The sequence below is a fragment of the Thermobia domestica genome, chromosome 16, assembly GCF_964235325.1.
Source record: "Thermobia domestica chromosome 16, izTheDome1.hap1.1, whole genome shotgun sequence".
Taxonomy (NCBI): Eukaryota; Metazoa; Arthropoda; class Insecta; order Zygentoma; family Lepismatidae; genus Thermobia; species Thermobia domestica.
In genome coordinates, this window is record NC_137469.1 from 117,180,714 (window position 1) to 117,202,846 (window position 22,133).

At 35.8% G+C, this 22,133-nt stretch overlaps 1 protein-coding gene across 4 annotated transcripts in view; it reads right to left on the minus strand.

Moving 5' to 3' along the window:
• LOC145673362 (uncharacterized) overlaps nucleotides 1-22,133 on the minus strand; it is a 104,143-nt gene that overhangs the window by 65,403 nt on the left and 16,607 nt on the right. For 3 of the 4 annotated variants that reach the window (XM_081743001.1, XM_081743000.1, XM_081743002.1), the window contains exons 2-3: nucleotides 18,158-18,347; nucleotides 4,030-4,194 (exon numbers count right to left, since the gene is read on the minus strand). In XM_081743001.1, the coding sequence (XP_081599127.1) occupies nucleotides 4,030-4,194; nucleotides 18,158-18,321 (329 nt within the window). In that variant the 5' untranslated portion in view covers nucleotides 18,322-18,347. Of the gene's footprint in view, nucleotides 1-4,029; nucleotides 4,195-18,157; nucleotides 18,348-22,133 lie in introns of those variants that run through there. The other variant, XM_081742999.1, reaches the window with a different exon arrangement.

The window sequence follows — 22,133 nt, forward strand, 5'->3', positions numbered from 1 at the left end:
GTGTTTTGCTGTGTATTTTTATTTATTTATTTCTTAATACTGAGCAACTGAATGGACGTCTACTAAATAAAATGCACTTTGGGTGTGAAGACAACTTGTGAAAACAACAGCAGAAGTTGCAACGAAAAAGCATTACTTTATACAGTTTCTAAAAATTCAGCTATCTCTGAGGCATAGACAGTAAAGTGCAAAGGCAAAGACAGTTTTAAACTTCAAAATACTAGAAATTGTTCTACTCATTAAGAAGTTTAGTTTATCAAATTCCTTTATATATATTGACTCTGTCTGTCCGTCCGACCAGTAGACAAAAAAATCTCAAGAACTATATTAGATTAGATTACCTGAAGGGTCGATATCAATTTTGGCCAGTGTGTAGACGGTTAACAAACGAGATCATTGATGGAGGTAATATTCAAACCGGAAGTGGCTGAAATAAGCAGTTTCCGGCTTAACGTTCAACACTACACAGAAAATTTGGCAATAGACAGCGAGAAGCGGTTTTCTTAATCTATTTAGGATCTCAAGAATACATTTTATCTCCATCCTTAACTTTCTACTAAAAGCGGAAGAAAGAGAAATCCAATACAACTTTCGGTTTCAATATTGATCTCTATAGAGCAAAAACGATAAGTCGATTTAGTATTCTAAGAATAAGTACCATCTTTTCTCTTAACATTTTATTCAAGCCGGAAGTGACAGAAATCAACCACTTCCGGTTCTGTCATTGATTGCTGTATAGTAAAAACGGTAATGTATAGAAAGAAATGGTTTTCTGAAATCAATCAGCCAAAAAATACATTCTATCTCGATCCTCATCTTTCTAATAAAAGCAGAAATGATAGAAATCTACTACCACTCCCGGTTTCAATATTGAGAAATATTCGATATAAATCAAACTTCTTCATGTGGTGTACACGTGACAATACTACTTGTTTCTGTAATGATTACTATGAGCTAGGTATGTACACTCATGTCCAAAACTACTGTCGCATGTCTATAAATATGTTGTTCTAGGAATATAATTTAATAACGAATTCGCCCTGTATTTCTTATAATGTTGGTATGTGTATAATCGGCAAAGACATGTATGTAGTAAATTTCATGTCAAAAGAGCAGTAAATAAGAACAATAAAACGAAAATAAAACTTTCTTGTTCATTTAGCAACATTTTGTTTTACTCATTCTAATTTTCGTATTTATAATTCTTTTCCTATGAAATTTACCGCAAATATACCTTTCCCAATTATACACAGTATCAGTATTAAAAGTACCCTGCAAAATAATTAGCAAAATATGTTCTTACAAGAGGACAGTTATAGATATGTGATAATAATTTTGGACATGAGTGTACCTTTCTTTGAAAGGTTTAAGAAGTCCGGAATTATGTTCAAGAAACAAGAATATGATAGAAGGTAAAGCTTTGTGCTTGTCCTTTCTGTCTGAAAGTCGTCCTTTGCATCCGCCAAATTAATTTTACCAAGATGTAACGATAATATTCACGAACCTAGTTTTTGCAATTTCCTGGTCCAACACCGTATCAGTAAGGGCAAAATTTGTAAAAATGCTATGTGAATTCATATCACGCTAGTTACCGCATGTGAATTTTTGTGCAATCAAGAGATTTCTATAGGGATTGGTATATAACACTGTTAGTTCACCACGTCAGGCTTAAAAAAAAAACTCAAGTAATCATACAATGAGGCATAAGTAACAGTAGCATAGCATTGAGGGAAAGGGCAGTTCCTTAATTTATCTAATTCATACGAAACCAATGGTTTTCATTAAAATAATTCTTTCATAAATAGTTTTTTTATAAACATAATACTGTAACGAGATTCATATTTCTTACACGAACTACTCTTTTAGACATTAGGTAATTTTTCTCATTTATTTTTATGATAGAATATGAATAGAACTGTTTAAATAAACCAACTAACGGTGGAAAACGATCCCAGTCCTCCAGTATTTCGTATTCAGTAGTCTCATAAAAATGAACCTAAATATGGTGAAATAAAAGAATGTTGTTATGATGCAAACTTCCAAATAAAAAATAATCTTTATTTCCTCCCCTCAAGTTTCTTTCATCCAGAATCTTTGCATTATGGTACCCCTCCCCCATAAAAACACGTAAAAGATTACAAAACAAAATCTATCATTGCTGTAGGCACGGGAAATGTTTCTGGAAAAACTGTGTCTGAGACCTTCGCCAAAGATTGCGATACGGAGCTCCCGGCTGTCTTGTCGCCACTCACTATCACGAATACGTCGAAAGTCACGTGACAGAGTATGACACCAATCTCTTACAGAGTGAAGTTGATACACATCCAGAGTGCCTTAGTATCGAGCACTACGGTCATCACACGACATTACAAAGAATTGAAAATTTAACGTTTTTCGATGGACTTTTATTTCGAAAAAGTGTTTAATTAAGTATTCCATTGAATTATATACACTGTTTCTAATATACATAAAGATTATACCGCAGTTTACAGCAATTTGATTTATCAAGTCATTCCGAAAATATGAAAAAACAGTAAAATTTGATATATTGCTTAAAATGGCGTATTTGTAGGAACTTTTCAAATCAATTTTTGAGTAACTTTCCTTTTATAACATTACAACAATACTTTCTGATAGGTGTAACCACAAAAAGTTCTCGGAATTTCATAATTTTGAACAGTGATGATGCTTTTTACCTTATCTCAAGAATTGTTTCAGATATAAAATTGCTGCAAACGGCATTGTGATCTTTACATCTACTGAAAACTGCCTATTTAACTGAATGACGTTACCTAAGCGGGTTTCGAAATACCTGCTTCTAAAGAAAGTCAAATTGTCAATGCCTTGCAACTTTGTTGGTATTCATTCGAACTCCATCATATATATCATGATCGGAGTAGTAGATACTAAAGTACTTTGGATCTGCACTGCTCCGTCTGTCTCATTATCGTTACTACTACTCAGAGGCCGCCAAAATTTGAATGTTTATGAAACTGTAGCGACCTTAGTTTGCAACACTGCATGTTTTCCATTTACATGCAGATTTGAAATCCTTTCGTAGTGCCGTTTCAAAAGATATAACTTTATGTTGGGTTGCCAACACTGTTAATCTTGTGGTGCCATAGAATATGTCAAACAATGCCCTCCTTGCTGATATTTGCATGACATTTTTTTCCATTAGTTTAAGTTCCAAGGACGTATCAAGTTCAGTGGTCTACCATATATATATATATATATATATATATATATATATGTATATATATATATATATATATATATATATATTAGGTATATATGCGAGGGTCTCTTCTGTCCAAATCTAAGATACTTTCAATTTTAAAATTCTGCCCCTCTACCTTGTACCAAAGCCTCCAAAAAACAAAACTACCACTAATGAGTCTTTAGAAACTTTATAATACAGGAAACATCATCTCGAAAAGTAATAGTCTGCCTCAGTTTAAGGTTATATAAAATACATCGTTGGATACACACACAATAAACATATAAATCCATCCAAGATATTTTCTGTTTTAAAAAATGAAATGAAATTTTTTAGTTTTACGTCCCACGGTTATGCCAGTTAGGCTAAAGGAGACGGTGATGATGAGAGATGAATGAAATGGTGGAATGAAGAAAGTGGGAAGAAACGGTAGAACCCGGAGAAAACCCACGCACACGGTGTTTGTCCACCACAAAGTTCACTTGGCGGGAGCAGGGTTTGAACCCAGGACCCCAAGCACCAGAGGTGAACGCTCTACCATTGAGCCACCGCGGCCCCTATTTTCTGTTTTATTATCTGTTATAGCGTTAATGTCCATTCCATCTTTGCAGGATTTAGAAATTTGCTTTCCATATTATATAATAGGTCCACTTATGATATTCCTAATTCCGTACGAAAGTCACTTATGTAACATTTGCAAAAATATTTTTAAACTCCAATATTTTAACCCGATACTATGGGTACGAAATACACGCATGTAAATAATTTATTTTAGTATGTAATCATAGTAAAATTATACAGTTAATTACCTCGTAATCACACCATCATCGTTGACTATTTTCTCCAATGTCTTTCCTCTCTGATCACTTCCAATACCTCCCATGAACACACAACATCCAGGTTTCCCAAGGACCCACTGTAAAATACGGACGGTATTTTGTGCGCTACCGCCGGCACTGTATTCAACATGGTACCTAAAATAATAAAATACAAAATTAATAATTACTACTCGGTGATGTTGGGAAGCGAAAATATTACAAGTACTACACTGGTGTCCAAAAAGATAGCATAATTAAGAAAAATGGGAAAACGTGGGAACACACAATGGGAACAGCGACATACAGCCGTCATAGAACAGTGCGGTCAGAACTGACCTTGCCACTAGAGATGCAAAAAAGCCGGCTTTTTTGAATCGATGGTTTTTTGCACATAAAAAGCCGGCTTTTTTGAAAAAAAAAAAAACGAGAATTTTGGAAATTTTGGCGTTTTTCATTTTCATGATTTTTCTATCTAAATAGCCTTCTTATAGTATATTCTATAGTTAGATAAGAATTCCATGACCTAAATGCCATATTTAGCTCTGTAATTCACCATCAAGATGGATGGAGCACATATTTTACGAATTAAAGCTAACATGAAGAATGTAGTATTTGAGGGCAATTTTACAGGCTATTTAACTTTATTTTAACTTTTGAGTTATCGACATTTTTTCTTCTCTAGATCATTTTAGTTTGTCATCCGTGTTTCATTTTTAAGAGCTTAGTACTCTAGCTTCTAGCACAAAAGTTAAACTTACGTTTTTCTATATATCCGTCAAAGCATACGTTTTTCAATATGTCCGTCAAACCGTACTTCCACATATGTTATACTGTAGTTGTGCAATGATTTAGCAATAATTTTCCGGATACAACCTTGAATACCAATTTATACAAATAATCAGTAGGATTTAGAAAAGTACTTTGGGAAGGGTTTCTCTGATTGTTTCGTTTTCTAAAAAGTCCTATTTTTATTTAGGAAGTGCTTGACATTATGAGTACAGGATAACTAATATTTCGTTTCGTTTATATGTTTAGCAATAATCTTCCGGATACAACCTAGAAGATCATTTTATACTGAGAATCAGTGGTGAATTTAGAAAAGTATTTTGGGAGGGGTTTTTCTTACTAATGTTTAGTAAGAATAGTTTTCCTAAATATTCGTAATTTTTATTTGACGGGAGCTTAAAGTATATGAGTAAAGGCATAACTAATAGACATTTCGTTCGTTTTAGACATTCCGCAACTTTGGGGAACAGGCTTCAGTCCGAAAGACCGACCCCCTAATCTTCGAAAAACCGTCACTGCTGGTAATTAGTAATAGTAACGATTTAAAAATAATAAGAAAGGAAATCGGCCAACTCCTACACTCCTAGTCGGTCAGTACACGCACTATTTCTACATTCACAGATGGAATGAAGAAAAGCTTTGTCAGAATGGTCGATTGCTGGGTTGAATCCCGGACTTCCCGATAGAAGCGCAAAAGCTAACCACTCAGTCATGTTTGTTGTGCAGTCCTTTTTTTGTAGGGGGGGGGGGATAAGTTCCGTAATGATATGTTGAATCCCTCTTGTTAAAAATTCAGAAAACTTGAGGATTGGGTAAACTGTGATGGTGGTTATATAAAACTTAACTGTAGAATTTCAAGAATATACAGAACCAAAAGCTCTAGATGTGCAGCCTTTAAGTGTATCATATAAATCTAAGTATTTCTCTTATGTTTTATTTTAATTTTATTTTGTTTCAAAAAGAGGGTATGGAATATTTTGAAGTAAAAATACTACATACAATTTTGCTAGTTATTTTTATATTTTTTTTAAAAGAAGTTTTTACTTTTAGGAATGATTCGTTTGCACCAGCTGTTTTTTTTTTTTTTAAATGGTTTAAACCAGAAAAATAAAAAAAAAAAAATGCGAATCGTGTGAACTTCATGGTGACGTTTCCATATGTCAAACAATCTGCATTAGTCTTATTTCCTTTTCACCTTTTAATCAAGATGTCCCATGTTCAATTCTTGGTCGAACCACAACCCTTCTTTCATGTGTAAACCGAGTAGCGGTTCGGATGTCACTTTAAGCGAAAGTCTTCTATTTGATAACCTCGGTATTACGTAAGGATGTTAAGCCTAAACATACAAAACGAAACCAAATTGTATATTTCTGCATGCCTGAATGCCTGTCGTTCTATAAAGAAGCCAAGGTTGCTTAAATATATTGATAGAAATTGGCAAAATTTATCGATTGCCTACGTAGCTTCCAACATTAACTTGGATGGTACTTTCAATGATATGTACGTACTAAATTTGTAATTTAATACCTCATTTTTACCGTACTGATTATGATACGTTGACCTTTAAATTTTACATGAAAAACAAGAACAGGATTTTCCCGATGGCTAGGGCAGGAGTTTCTCAATTTAAGAAATTTACTGACTGGACTTCTTTAAGCTTATGGGACCTCTTCCAGCATAACCCCGCTGTTGCATAATAACACTAAGGCAAAACAAACTTATTTCTGTGAATATGTAATATAAATACATAAAGCAAAATATCTAAATCAAAAAAACCTGGTTTAAACCCAAAAAAAAACCTGGTTTAAACTCCCCCTAAAAAACGGGTTTTTGGCATTTTCAGAAACAACCATGGCTCTTGCCAACTCTGCTTGCTTTTGTATATAGGAGGTTAATTTTTTTTATTATATACATTGGTTAATCCTTTGGAATTCATAATGTAAAAATGTTGAAGTAAAATTGTTTGAAATATCTTTTCGAAATTCATGGTTTATTTTCGAGGTTTTATATTATTATGGGCATCAACCACTAACTAAATGACTTTTTGTGTTATAGAGAAGCGAAACAAAGTCTGCTTTATCAATTTAAAGCAGAATTTTGAAAAAAGCCCAAAATTTCCCAAGCAAAAAAGCGAAGCAGAAAAAACCGAGTTTTTTTTCAAAAAAGCCAGTTTTTTTCCGAGCCCTTGCATCTCTACTTGCCACACAGAAGAAAGCGTGCTGAAGGTCATACAAGGGCTGCTGGAGGGAAGGAAGAGAAATGCCCAAAGAAGAGCTGATAACAGCACACCACACCACAGTCGATTGCTGAGTCGTGTGCAAAGCAGACGTGTTGGCAATAGTGTTAGTGCGTCGTGAAGGCTTCAACATGCCACGAGGACCCACATTAGACCCTGTCTTGCTAAGCAGAATAATCAGACGGCTGGAAGCTGGGCAAACACAAACGGAGGTGTCCAGAACACTGCATGTACCACAAAGCGGTTGTGATCTCACGTCTGTGGCACAGGTTTCAAACCACGGGCAACATCGCACGTGCACCAATTCCGAGTCGCCCAAGAGTCACAACCGCTCGACAGGACCGGTATCTGTCGGTAAAAGTACGTCGGACTCGGTTGATGTCAGCACAGCAACTGTCATCAGAACTTGCAGCTGCTACAGGAGCACGTGTTTCAAGACAAACGGCGTACCGGCTACTGCATGAGGTTGGTCTTTACGCAAGACGTCTCGTCGTGTGTGTCCCTCTCTCTCGTGTGCAGCACAGAGCCCGCTTGAGGCGGAGCCAAGAACACAGGCACTGGACCATGGAACAATGGGGTCACGTTCTGTTCTCGGATGAGTCGCAATTCAGCTTGCAGTCAGATTTTCGACGGACACTAATATGGAGAGAACAGGGGATGCGCCAAAACCCACAGAACATCATTGAAAGGGATCAATTTGGTGGTGGGGGTGTGACGGTTTGAGCGGGCATTATGCTGAATGACCGTACTGACCTACACGTCTTTCAGGGCCGTACTCTGACTGGCCAGAGGGGCCGTGATGAGGTGCTGGAAGCGTATGTGAGACTGTTTAGGGGTGCAGTTGGGCCATCACTCATATTCATGGATAACAACGCACGTTGTCATCGGGCAGGTGTGTGGATGATTTTCTGAAGGAGGAAAATATTCGACGCATGCCGTGGCCTGCATGGTCCCTAGACATGAATCCAATAGAACATGTCTGGGATGCATTGGGAAGGCGGATTGCAGCCCGACAGCCCCCACCACGAACGATTCCGGACCTGTGTACTGCCCTTCGGGCGGAATGGCCAAAGATAACGATGGAACTCATTAACGAAGTGATCGGAAGCATGGAACGTCGTTGTGCAGCCTGTACAGCCGCGCGGGGTGACCACACGCCTTACTGATGCTCTTGATCCACCACAAACTCATTTGTCTTCTCGCCACACAGATTGGGTCATTTTCAACTATGGTGAGTTTTGTCGAATAAAGGTGTTGGGTCTGTGTGCTGTGTGTTTTCTTCTTCCCTTGCACACTTTTTTCACGCAGGTGTCCAAGTTTTAGATGCCTAGGATCAGTCAGGTATTTTTGGTCCATGTGGACTAAGATTCTGCTATCTTTTTGGCTGTGGACTAGGATTATGCTATCTTTTTGGACACCAATGTATGTACAAGAAATCAAACAATAAATATAATCAGCCCAGCAAATTAACAATGAACGACATACATCCATTTTAACACCACAGAAGGTACTTTTTGTTTATTTGCTCGAAAACTACTTACGGGATTTTTCCCTCAAGCATGTCACTTCGTTCAGCTCGATATCATGTATCAATTGACATGTTTTACCTTTGAATAATATTATTGTCAAAATAAATAAATAAATAAAATAATAATAATAATAATAATAATAATAATAATAATAATAATAATAAAAATTTTAGAACAACCACAATTTTGAGCATCAATATTAAAATATACACACAAATAAACAAAAATAAATATAAAATGCAGATTTTCACTAACTATATTGTATACTGTTATCTTATAAAAACATTTCATTTACAGATAACTTTTCTTGATTATAATTATTTAAAAAAAAATGTACTTAGTGAGAATAAAACCTTAAAGCAAAACTGAAATCAAATATGATTTTTGTTAATGAATTTGATTATCATAATATCCCAGTCTTTTACAGTGATTTCGTTTTCTTTCACCATATTTAGCTTTAGATTCTTAGTATCAATACAGAAAGCTGCAACGATTTTTAGCTTGGCTCAATATTTTAACAACAATTCAAATCGTATTTTGTACATTTTAAATAATTTTATTTCATTTTTCTTAAAATAAAGTGAGGAAAAAATTATCATTCCTCTTTTCTGTGTTTGCGTTCATTTACTAAATTCTTCCTTGCTGAACACTCGATTATCGTTTTGTTTTTTACACTTGTTGGATAGGGATAAGAAAGGTTGGATTCAAGTTCAGCATCTCTCTCAGAATCGAGGCTCTATGAGATCTGGACCTCGAGCTTAACATGGAATCCGACACATATGAGCTTCTGCTAAGAATCGAACCTGAGTCTGCCGCACACAAGGAAGGAGAACACCGCTTGTTGCCAAACGTGATCATGTGTCTAGCACCTGAACTTCTGTACTATTATCAGTCATTTGCTTCGGGTTTTTTTTTTTTTTTTTTTTTTTTTTTTTTTTTTTTTTTTAGCAAGCAGAAACCAAATGCCTTATTACTCACATAGAGGCAGGAGTAATAAATCATTCTCTACATTCTTTTGTTAATCTTCTACGTTTTTGCAATAGTCTTGTAACGTATTCGGGTATACTTCATATTGTCACAATTACAATGTAAACTACACACCACACCTACATATATATATAATAAGTGAAACTTTTTTTCTTAACCTTGCACATACAAAGCTATATTCATAGACGTTTTCACCTGTGATTAACGTCGTACTGAGTTTGACTAACGTGTGACACTAACTTCCGTATTTACAAACAATTTGTACGTTATCCATGATTTGAATCGAAAAAAGACAACTTTTTCGTAGGTTGTCTAAACCTGTTACGAGAAATCACAGTCAGAGAGAATATTAAACAAATACAATGCTAGCCGGCATTTGATTGGTGTGAATGAGGAAAACCCAGGAAACCTCATTCAAGAAGGCTGGCCTGAAAAAGTTTTTTTAAACACTTTTTCAACCGAGTACCCCCACCGGGAATCGAACCCGGGACCGCTCGCACCGAAGGCAAGAGCGTTAGCGACTACGCTACGCGGGAGCACTAAATGAAAAAAATAGACGTATATGCAGTCTAATAAGGAACTGTTATTTAACTGTGGTCCCTCGTACTGTCGTCGCTAAAGCTCTCTCCTTTGGTAAGAGTGGTCGTGTTCGATTCCCGATGTGGACACTTGATCGAATAAGTGTAGAAAGCTTTCCAAGCCAGCCATCCTGAGTAAGGTTTTCCTAGATTTTTCTCATTCACACCACGCAAATGCCGGGATGGTACCTAACATACAGATCCCAGGTCGCTTTCTTCCTTCCCTTTCCTTGGATAGTGTGATCGCCGAGGGACGCCATCCCTCATACGTGACGGGTTAACATGACCATAGATGCCAAAAGTCCAGAACTCTAAAATTCTATAAATTTAAAAATACTGAAAATATTAACTAATCTGCAATCAAAATTACTTGATATTGGAAAACATTTTTGCATTATTATTCAAGAAATTTTCCAGCACGTCGTTGAGTGAATATTTTAGGTCCTTCCAATTTCAAAAACTATTTCGTATAACGCTGTCTCATATAATACTGTAAGACAACCTGTAATGACATCCTTTCGCGTTACGAGCAAAAGCAACATCAATAACACGTGCAATTTCGGTCTTGTAGCCATCACTTCTTCTTCTAATGAAGTAGGGTGTCATTTGAGATTACGTTATTCTATTACATGTAAGAAATAAATCATATAACAACTTTTTCAAATCTAGAAATATGTAGGTAAGTATTAAATGACGTGCAACGAAATTTCTTGATTTCGAAGAAAGTAATTTAGTTTGCAAGTCAGATCGAATTTTTAGCATTAAATAATAAACACTTGCTATACTGTACACACTTGTGTTTTATCATTTAAAACAAAAACCTTACTTGATTTCCAATGAAATATTAACTTCTTGTGTTGTATTTGTTTAATATTTTCTCTTACTTTGTTTTTCCTAATGTATTTGGACCTTGTAGAAAAGTCGTAGTTAATCTCTTTTGATATAAGTCGTGAAATGCATCGCTAACGGGTTACTCAATACGAAAATTTTAATTATCCATTAGTCAAGCTCTTAATACGGTGCTAACGACTTTGTATAGAGCCAACAATCTCCGTTTAAATGCGAAGAAATTGTTATTAAATTGTTCTAAATGTGAATTATATTTCTGTTTGTTTTATGTTTTTTTATGGTTATATGTCTCTTTTGTTTTGTGAGTGTATCGTAACTTGACACGGTAAGTTGTGTTTCGGAAGAATCAAATATGCAACGAGGAAGCAATTTTCGATAGTATCTTACTTATTAGTTAGACGAGTTTAAAATAAGTCATCGCATCCCACACCATTATTTCTCATTTCTCACGGTACAGTGTCTGATGAAGGCATGAGATACAGATAGTTGCGAAACTGTTACACTAACTGAACTAACTCTATAGCCTACGGAACTTGGAGGTTCAATGCCATATTCACAAAAAGTTCTCCATTGACTTCTATCCTTAGTTTTTACTTGTGTTCCTATTTTTGCAAGATCCATCTTAATAGTGTCCTCACATCTGCAAGTAGGTCTTCCTAATGGTCGTTTTCCGATTGGACTTCCAGTTAAAACTTCGAAAGCGTTCCTACTTTCTTTCATTCTGGCTACATGATCTGCCCACCTGTGCCTTCTACACTGCTGCACATGAATAATAGTAAAACGTTGAGCTTTGCTCAAAGGTAATTTTAATTCTACTTTACTTTGTTGATTGTGCCTGTAAGAGGTTTTCTGTACAGTTTCGACCACTTATTCTGTGGCATTTAATCATTCACATGAAGATCGAGTTCACTTCATAAATAAATAAATTTTGCACTTTTGGTGCAAGGATTTTATAAATACATTCTTAAAAACAATATTAACACACTTCAACAAAAGAGCTAAAATGTAGAAAATAAAAGCGCTAAAAAGAAGAAGAAAATAATTTAATAAATGCTCAAAATCAGAAAATAATTCATTACAAAAAAATTTTGAAGTCTGTGCAAATCCAAACAAATTAATGTCTAATATAAAATTAAGTTTGGCTAATAATTTTATGAAGCATTAATTTATTTCGCTTGGCACAGACTTCATAAATATATATACGATACAAAATAATGCATCCGTGTTTATTATATTTAATTGACGCTTCATATACACTGACTGCCTTTTGTCGTCCGAGTTGTATTAATTCGTGGACTTCATATACAATTACTGTTGTAGATATATATATATATATATATTTACATTTATTATTTATTATATTGCAATTATTGTAATTTTTCATAATTTACAATTTTACCAACATCAAGAACGCTTAAACTCTTTTCTGTCTCTTTACTTTCTTATTCGCCTGTTCTACGTGCCTCTTGTTTTGCTTTGCTGGCCTCGGAAAGCTTCCTAACATAAATCAGTCCTCGAATTGCTACCCGTTCAGCATGATCGGAGATATTTTCCAAGAAACCACAGCTCGCATACACACCTTTGTTCCCATACTGTTTGGCAGGTAATACTAAATCTTCTGCTTTCAATGGCTCCAATAGGTCATGTTATGTCACTGTCTTGACGTACGGTACAGCATTCTGCCGTAATTTTTCATATAAACTTATGGACTGTGAGCTGTCTCTCCCTACTGCTTGCTCGGTTGTTACATATTGTTGCACCAATGATTTGTTTTTACCCAAACCTTTCTGCTCTGCTATCACAGAAGAAAAACTCTTCTATCTCTTTACCGGTAGGTAACGTTTCCATAATAGCCGACACGTTTCCACGTTGAATGGCTATGCTAATGCGTTGAATCAGGAAAGATTTTGCTCGAGTATATCCTGATTTAATTGATAGACGGTGGCCGATTTCATTTATAAATTTGAGGCCGCCTTCTTCCCAAGAACCACTGCTATTGCAACAAAGCAACAGTTATCGAGTAGATTACTATATTTATTCCTTTTTTCCTTTGCTCTTCGAGCAGCTAAGAGTCCAGCTTGTACTGAGGAATATTGTATTGTACAATTGTATATATATATATATATATATATATATAATGAAATCTCCCTTAACGGACACCTCTATAATACGGACACATTCTTTTGTCCCGGCAAAAATATATGTTCGCTTATGGAACAAAACTCTCTCTTTTACGGACACACTCAGATACGGACGCGGACAGTCCTTTTTTCCCCAGACGTTTCAATAACCTCTTCATAACGGACGGAAATTATTCTCGGTTCTGCGATATATTATTTCTCACAAGCGTATCTATCATGAGTCTAGACCTAGTAAATCATCAAACAGAACAGCTTCATGCTGAACTTGAAATTTTTTTTTTCTTGCCCGCAATAATCTGCTTTCTGGTGGAAATCCTAGAAAACCTTCAATAAGCAATAACACTCATGCAGGGTCAGTCGTATGACCAAGAATTCTATACGAACTATCTTCTCTTCCCTAACAAATTCAATCCTTTTGCCTCTGGGCCTTGCATCTTTCCCGGCAATTTCATAGATAACAAAACAAACATTGTTTGTTTTACAGTAACATTTTCAAAGAGCAATGTGTCCTCTCTTACTTTTTTTTTCTTTTTTTCGGAAAAGCAACCTTTTTCTTTTACTTATGATACTGGAACAAGTCTGGGTTGGAGGATTCCCGGCTTCCTTTTCACTTTCTCTAAGAGGATATTCTTTGTGATTGGCGCTGGTTCAATAAACATATGCACTCCCATATGCCTTTTCATCCATTCCGCCAACGAAGATACCACGGCAGTACACAAACTCACACACACACACACACACACATTCTTCCGCAACCGTATTGAGAATTCTGAGAGGACATTTGCTAATGAGTTTTATTACCCCTGTAGGGAAAATGTATGCCTTTTTCGCGAAACAAAAGAGTTCAGCCGAGTAATTGGTTCCTAACGCATCTTTTGAGAAGGTTCTGAAAATTTGAAATATATGAGAAACGCTTACAGGGTGATGACATGTACTTAAGGAAATTAACATACACGCATTATCTTTTGCAGTACAGGTATACGAATATATTAACACATCCCCCAGCAATAATATTATTTAACACAAATGAAGGGTAAGGGGAAAAAACAAGGAATGTCCATGTGTGTGCTTTAACGAGTGCTTTGTCCTATCTGTTGGGGACTGTTGGTACTATTTGACTGTATATGAATGCATGCATAGATGTAGAAATGTCCATGTAAAACGGGGAAAAGATTTGACTAACCCTATTCATTTTATACACCTTTTCAATATTAAAGTGCCGTTTTCTCGAAAATGTAGTTTTGTGACATTCTTTCTTTTTCCCCTTACCCTTCAAATGAATTTTTCCTTCATCCCTCCCAGTAATTCAAATAGTACTAATAGAGTATTTTCATATTGAATTTTACGTACTTACGTTCATACATAATGTATTTACTGTATATTACAGCACACAATTACCGCTGTGAGAAATTAAATTTCTGTTACCTTTCTGTAACGGACACCTCTCAATAACGGACAAAAATTCATGTCCCATTGGTGTCCGTTATTCAGAGGTTTCACTGTATATGTATAGATATAGATATAGATAGCAGCTGTTAAAGAAAAAAATGAAATATTTCAGTTTAACGTCCCACGACTATGTCCTTTAGGCTAAGGGAGACAATGATGGAAGAATTTGGTAGAATGAGAAAGTGAGAGGAAACGAGAATGCCCCAAGAAAACCCACGGGCATAATGAGTTGTCCACCAAAACTTACCTGAACGGGAATCAAACCGAGAATCCGACGCACCACAGGTAAGCGCTCTAGAGTTTCCCTGACCTTTGACGCAAAATTCTCTGACTTTTATGACAGGATTTTACGTTGAATAAAGAATTAATAATGGTGAATATTTATATATGAGAACATTTATTCTAGAATGCAGAAGTGAAATAAACAGCAACAAAAACAAAATTGCATGTAGAAAAAAAAAACAGAAATAAAAAGCAAATAGATATTGTAATGGCTAAGGTGGATTTGGTATGTTAGAAAAAATATATTTTATAAAATTTCCCTGGCTTTCCCTGATTTCTAGTCTTTTTTCCTGAGGTTTTCCTTACCAGCAGGAACGCTGCTCTACCACTGAGCCACCGTGTCCCCCAACTGTTAAAAAGTTTCATCATCTAAGTCTAAAGACCGTCATTAGATCCTGATAAAATTTATATGAAATCCACGAGAAAGTATACTCCTTTGAAACTCAAACAGTGAACATGCACACAAAGAAGTCCGTTAATTACGATATATAACACTATGTCAGTCGTTGAGAAGTTTTATGGTCTAAGCTTCAAATACTATCATCAGATTCTAAAGAAATTTATATGAAAACACCGTGAGAGCAAGCTCTTTTAAACAAAAAATAAATAGACAAAATTCGTGTACCTATATAGAATTTAAGCGTGATCATGCACACAATTATGGAATGAGCTCTGTCAGCTGCTGATCAGTTTCATGATCTAGCTCCGATGACTATTATACCGAACCACTAGGACAGAACTCTATCAAAAAAAAGCGGTGCATCTACGTCGAAGTTAAGCGTAAACATAGACACGCCATATATATAAACGGCTCAAATTAAGAACATTTTTTTTTTTTTTTTTTTTTTTAAGTTGGTTAAAAACAAATAAGATATCTTGATATTTTTCCTAAGAGAGACATTCACATTGTTACTGTCTAGAAGTCGCTCACATTGTTAACATGTAAGTGATAATTCCTAATTTTCAGTTGTTATGAAGAAATCGCCGTATTATTTATTTTTTTTTTCTCAACACAAACAACCAGTTTATTAGGAATTTTTATTTTAATTTCAGAATCTGTGTTCTTAAAATATCTTTATAAAATGATTGGATTTTCACGTGAGTAGCTTAACTTGATGAAAAAGTAGGACGACCATACCACCCGTTTTGACCGGGACAGTCCCTTTTAGGGGCGTATCCCGGCCGTTCCGTCAATAGATGGATAAAAAGTAGTATTTACCCCGTTTTATGCAAGTGAAAGAAGTAAATAACAAGCCCAGCACCCCCTTAGTCCTTGTACTCCTTGTATTAATAATTATTTATAATAACGGATAATAATAATAAAGAGGCAAGAATTGAACTGAAATTCTCTACATTAAACATGATCTATAGTTCGCAGTACTGCTTGAAAGGCAGCCAAGGTTTCAGCAGTTGCTTGTTTGTTGAATGAACTTCAACGTGTCTTCCCTTTTTCATAAGTATCGAATTACTTGACCCCGTCCTGTAACAAAGAGAGAGAGAGAGAGAGAAGGGGGGGGGAGGATTTCTGATAAGAACAAAGATAGGCCTAAAAGTCCAGGATAGCTAATTCAGCATCAATAGCAATCCTAGCCACATTCTTTTCACTTCTGGCAATTTTAGAGCCAATTTTCATATTAATCTTACGTCTCTAAAAAAATATAGTCATTATATGTAAATTGTGTGTAGGTAGAGGAAATTTAAACGCGAAAATTTTAAACGCTAAATTTCTTACGGGCATGGCACGAGATGCTGGCAGCTTGGCACGTGGAGGATGAGGGTGTTGCTTGAGTGTTAGCAACACTGCAAATGTCGGTAAAACGGAGGTATTTGTTGTCTACAGAAGGGTTTTGTTTCTTCTGGGGATCGTGTGCGTCCCGAGCAGTCTGTTGTGCGGAAACAGAAATCGTGTATTTGTACTGGGTATTGCTAAGGTAAACGAGAACTAATTTACGCAGTGACCTGTTTCTCATTTCTCATGAATTTTAAAAAGCCGGAACTTGTCTCGTTTTCAGCTGAAAACTTTATGGTCATTCTAGGAAATAAGCTACAGAATAAGTGGTCGAAACTGTGCGGAAAAACTTTTACAGACGCAATCAAGTAAATGTTCCACTTAACTTTTAAATAATTAACGCAACTCCGATCTCTCGTAGCCAAGTTACTATCTCAAGTGACTAGGTTCATCGTAACTCGTTTCACCACTGATCTTTACTGCAGGATAAACGTATTTTTGCACCCACTGAAAAATTACAAGTCCTAAAGTAATAGCAACCTGGTATAATTCGTACCTAGGTTTATGTACAGAACAGCTGTTAAATTCTTTCAATGTAATCCCCTTCCATCTCTATTACCTTCTGCCGTTCGCCGTTAAAGCGTTAATACATGTCTGTGTCCTACAGGATCGCCATACGGCACGGATGGATTTTCTTCTGTTGTAGTGCTTCCCGCGAAATAGTTCCTTCATTTTGGCGATAAGATTATCACGAAATCAATGTTTCACGTGCCACTTCAATCTTCATTCACCTACGTTGCCAAAACGTATTGTTATGGCGCTTCCACACTCCTTTAATTTACGGCATTGCTGCTTTTGACTGAATAACACACAGCCATTACCACTCACCATACTTAATTGGTATTATTTTCACTTATCTGCTACGGACTCTTGTAAGTGCTGACACAAATCACCAAGACGTGAGAATACTGTTGCCAGTTTTATATCCAACTAGCCTCGTGAACAATTTTCTGCAATACAACACACTGCTGACCCACTAACGTCAGCCTCTATAAAAAACATGAAAACTCTCCAGATCGATGTACTTTTCTCCAAAGTGATTATCACGTTCATATACCTATAACACACAGGAACGGTGCAGAATTATGAGCTATACATTACCACATGACCTACATAAGAACATGTAGGATTACAATGAAAAATTTCAGCGCTCTATGATATGTAGAAGTGTGTCAGGGTAAAACTTTCTCACGTATCTCTCATTAGCCGGCAAATTTGAAAGAAATCACACATGTGCAAATTACTCAGAAACTATTGATTCGCGATCCCCGGTTCATATAGGTGAAAATGTTACAAAGAATTTGTAGAATATCCCCTTGCAAGGAATGCATCGAATTGCCTGTCACCCTGTATATAAAAAGTGCTCATATGGAAGAGAGTTTACTAAATACCATGATCACTGTTCTGTTTTTAAATAACTCCTAAAACCTCCTTCGTATCAAAAGCGTTACGTAATTTATATTAAAAATTTAAACAAGTAAATAAAAACTTACTTTATTATATCATCAAATACTGATAGCTGTTCCTCCGTAAGTTCCACTTGTTCATCAATCTTGAAGCCATAGTTCTTTATGAGTTTGTCATCCGGAAGTTTAACACTAATATCCAACAACGGGTTCCCCAAAGCAGCAAGAACAGGTGGTTCCAAAAGATCCATTACTCCTACACCACAAAATCTCCGGTCTGGAAAACAAACCAGAATATCACTGAACTAAAATTAAATTGGTTTATCTCTGTATCTAGCAAATAATATATGTTAATTCGTGTGTGAATAATTTCTGTTCTTGTTGAGCCCTTTTTCAACACATCTTATTGCTACACACTAGAACCTTATTTCATTTTCAATGTTATAACTTGTAAATTTGTAGTAACGTTTACAATTTGTAAATTTATACTCAATTTAGGTACCTGAAATAAAAATGAATAGATGGCGTTATTACGAATATCAACAGACATGTAACAAAATGTGCACATGAAACATTTTCATTTTAAATGTTAAGATTTTCGAAAAGGTGAATTCGCTAATATTTCATAAACTTTAAAGTGAAAACCAACCGTGATTTTATGAATAAATAAATGTTAATTACAGACGACATGCGTTAATAAAAGTGACAGTCACATTTTTCATCTCTTAACATTTTCAACTACGATTTCGTAAAGAAAATGGGGGGGGGGGGGGAGGCATAATTACGAGCAATATTCAAGTCACCGTTTCTCAGATAATTCTGCGCTTCTACATTTTTTACACTGCAATAACGTCAGAAATTAAATAAATTCAAGTGTGCAGCCGTAGCAGATGAAGAAAACGAACCCACACCAACTGAAATTATTTACATGAACTAACAGATATTATTTGCGAGATACAGAGGTAAGCTAATTATAATTCAGTGAAATGTGTCCTCTAGCATTTATAAGCAAGTAAAATTGAAACTCTTGGTGTTATATCCCTGAAGGGCTATGGCAGGATACAGCAACTTACACGCGAAATCACTTGCGAAAAAAGCGTAAGAGCTCGTGCGAGTCGCTGGTAGAACTGTCAGTAGAGTACAGCAAAATTAACAACACGAGAGAGTTATATTAAGGAGTGAGTAAATGACTGGTTAGCGCGCGTGCCTTTGATTTATTTGGATTTGATTCCGAACAGGAATATAGATTTTCTGCTGCTAATAGGATGTACGGAATATATATTTACACTAGACCCCACTTTATTAACCTATATGTTCCTGTAACAACTAAATGACTGGTGTGTACTATAGAGGAGCCAGGAAGAGGTTTCTGACAGCTCGCAGCAGCGCTGCAACTACTCATGTGTCAAGACTTTCTCGGTGCATTCATAATGGCAATTTTCTTGATAGTGTAGAACAGAGTGACCGTGGTTGTTAGAACTAGCACCAAAACAGGGGCTCCATTTTTCCTCCGTACGTGGTAAGAAACTTCAGGGACAATCTCCTGATAGCTTCTCTTTAAATACTTCGAATATACCCGTGCATATTCATCATCAACTTTCAGTCCGTTTTATTTTAGCTTTCATTTCTTCTAGAACTTTCTTTACTTTTGATCGTACTTCCAGTACAGATTATTTAACTCTTGATATGAACTCGGAAATTGTCAGGTAGACCGTTTACCTCTCGTGCATGGGGTCCTTGGTTCGATCCCAGCTCCCGCCAAGTGAGCTTTGTGCTGGACAAACACCGTATGCGTGGGTTTTCTTGGGGTTCTCCCGTGTCCTTCCACTTTCTTCATTCCATCATTTCATTCATTTATCATCATCACCGTCTCCTTTAGCCTAGCTGACATAACCGTAGGACGTAAAACTTAAATATTTCATTTAATTTCATTTTTGGAAATTGTCAGAATAAGCTCTTAAACAGTCTTTAAAGAACAGAAGCTGATCAATTTTCATATGAACAGCTTACAGACAGTGACACGTGTCAAACTGGGTTTCGCTGAGCAATAAAATTGTACGCACACATGATTAGTCTTTTGCCTATTGTGAAGAAGAGTGAAGGTGTAGTGGGAAAAATGCTGCCGAAAACAAGTTCTTTCCCATGCAAACTTTAGCATACCCACATAGTAGAACCAGGCCCGTATTTAGGTAAGTGCTATTCTGTGCTCGAGCACTGGGCGGCAGAATTTAGGGGGCGGCAAAATTTTGGTTTTTCTTTTTTAAAAATTCACAATAAAGTAATATTTAAAACTAACAACCCGCAGAGTCCAACGCAAGCGCGAGAAAAATGTTAATGTGTTTAATTCGCTTTAATTACAGTAGTTACTAATTAGCCAGCTTATTCGATTATTTTTTTTTTTAAAGTCATCATCTCCCACCTCCACTCCAAGAGGTGAGAATGAACTTGAAGATTTTGAAAACTGATACCGTTAAAGTCATCGACCTCGAAAACTATGAATTCAACACTAATATATGTCGTTTTCGATTACTTTTAAAATATCGTCCCCTTCCTTGGGAGTGAAGTATGACCTTGATGTTGAATTGGATTAAAATTGTTACTATTCATCTCAACGACCCAAAAACTATGAATTCAACTAATATTCGATTATTTTTAAATTGCCCCCATGTTATTCCTATAGGGGACCTTCCACCTCTATATCTCAGCTCAGGTGTGACCTAGGGACCTGGAACAGTCCTTTAGATAATTTTTCTGAGAGCTTTAAAACATATTAAAATTGTCATGATAAAACCGGGAAACAATTTCGACAGGACAGGAGAAAAACAGTTTCTTTGCAGTACTTTGGGAAGAGGTTTTTTTTTTTTTTTTTTAACCTAAAAATATGAGAAAACACACACAGGAGAAAAACAACTTCCTTGCAAATACTTTGGGAAGAGTCTTCTTTTTATTCAAGTAACCTTAAACATATGAGAGAAAGCATACAGGAGAAAAACTTTTTTTTTAAAAATACTTTGGGAAGTTTTTTTATTTTTATTATTCAAGTATCCTAAAACATGAGAAAAGAAAATGCATATAGGAGAAAAAGTTTATTTGCAAATACTTTGGAAAAAGCTTCTCTTATTCGTTCGAGTAGCTTCATAACATATGAAAGAATTCATACTCATTATGTCAACCTAATATAATATTTTACATATAAAGTTTATAAAATGCTTTTTACTAAACTCATATAATCTTTAATTATGTGGTAATTTCAAAATAAACAATGTCAAAAACACTGATTAATTTTTTAATTCCATATTTTACTATTACAGTGATAAGAGCAAATATTTAAGAAATTCAATCATAATTCAACTGAAATTATGAAATACAAAAATGGCCTAACGGTTGATTAAGAATTAAGAGAATGCATTTTCTCCGGACAGTAAATTAAAACCTACATGAATAAATTACATGCCAGTATTGAAAGAATGTGTCTCCAATGGATGAGTGGTTAAGTTTGTTGCCTTGTAATCAAATGGTTCCGGGTTCGATTTCCGGTGGAGACACAACTGGTTCGGATCCCAAGTTAAGCTGTAGGCCCCGTCCTTGGTAGGTCATCATCATCCCATGGAAAGCAATGGCAAACTACCATCGGTTCACCTTGCCCAGGATCCTTCGGATCAAACACCTACCTTCGGGAAGAACACCACATTACAATCATCATTGAGAGAATTAAGCCATTTAAAATTACGTTGGAACTTTTGTAACTTGTAATACCTAAACTGTTACTCAACAAAAGTTTGTATGTGTGCGAAATCATGGCTTGTTTCCTTGTTTGAGACAAGTTTGTGCGGGGGGGAATTTAGAGCACAGGGGCGCACAATATATAAATACGGGCCTGAGTAGAACAGTGTTGAAACACTAAGTGGTCGGATGGGTAGTGACGTTTAAACGTTATGCACAGCAGCCTCAGTTTAAGTTTTGCATTAATGTAACTTATTAACATTAGAGAATTTATTCAAATGAAGCGAGTCACTAGAAAACAGGCTTCGAATAGATTAGTGAGTTAGTCTCAAGGAACAAT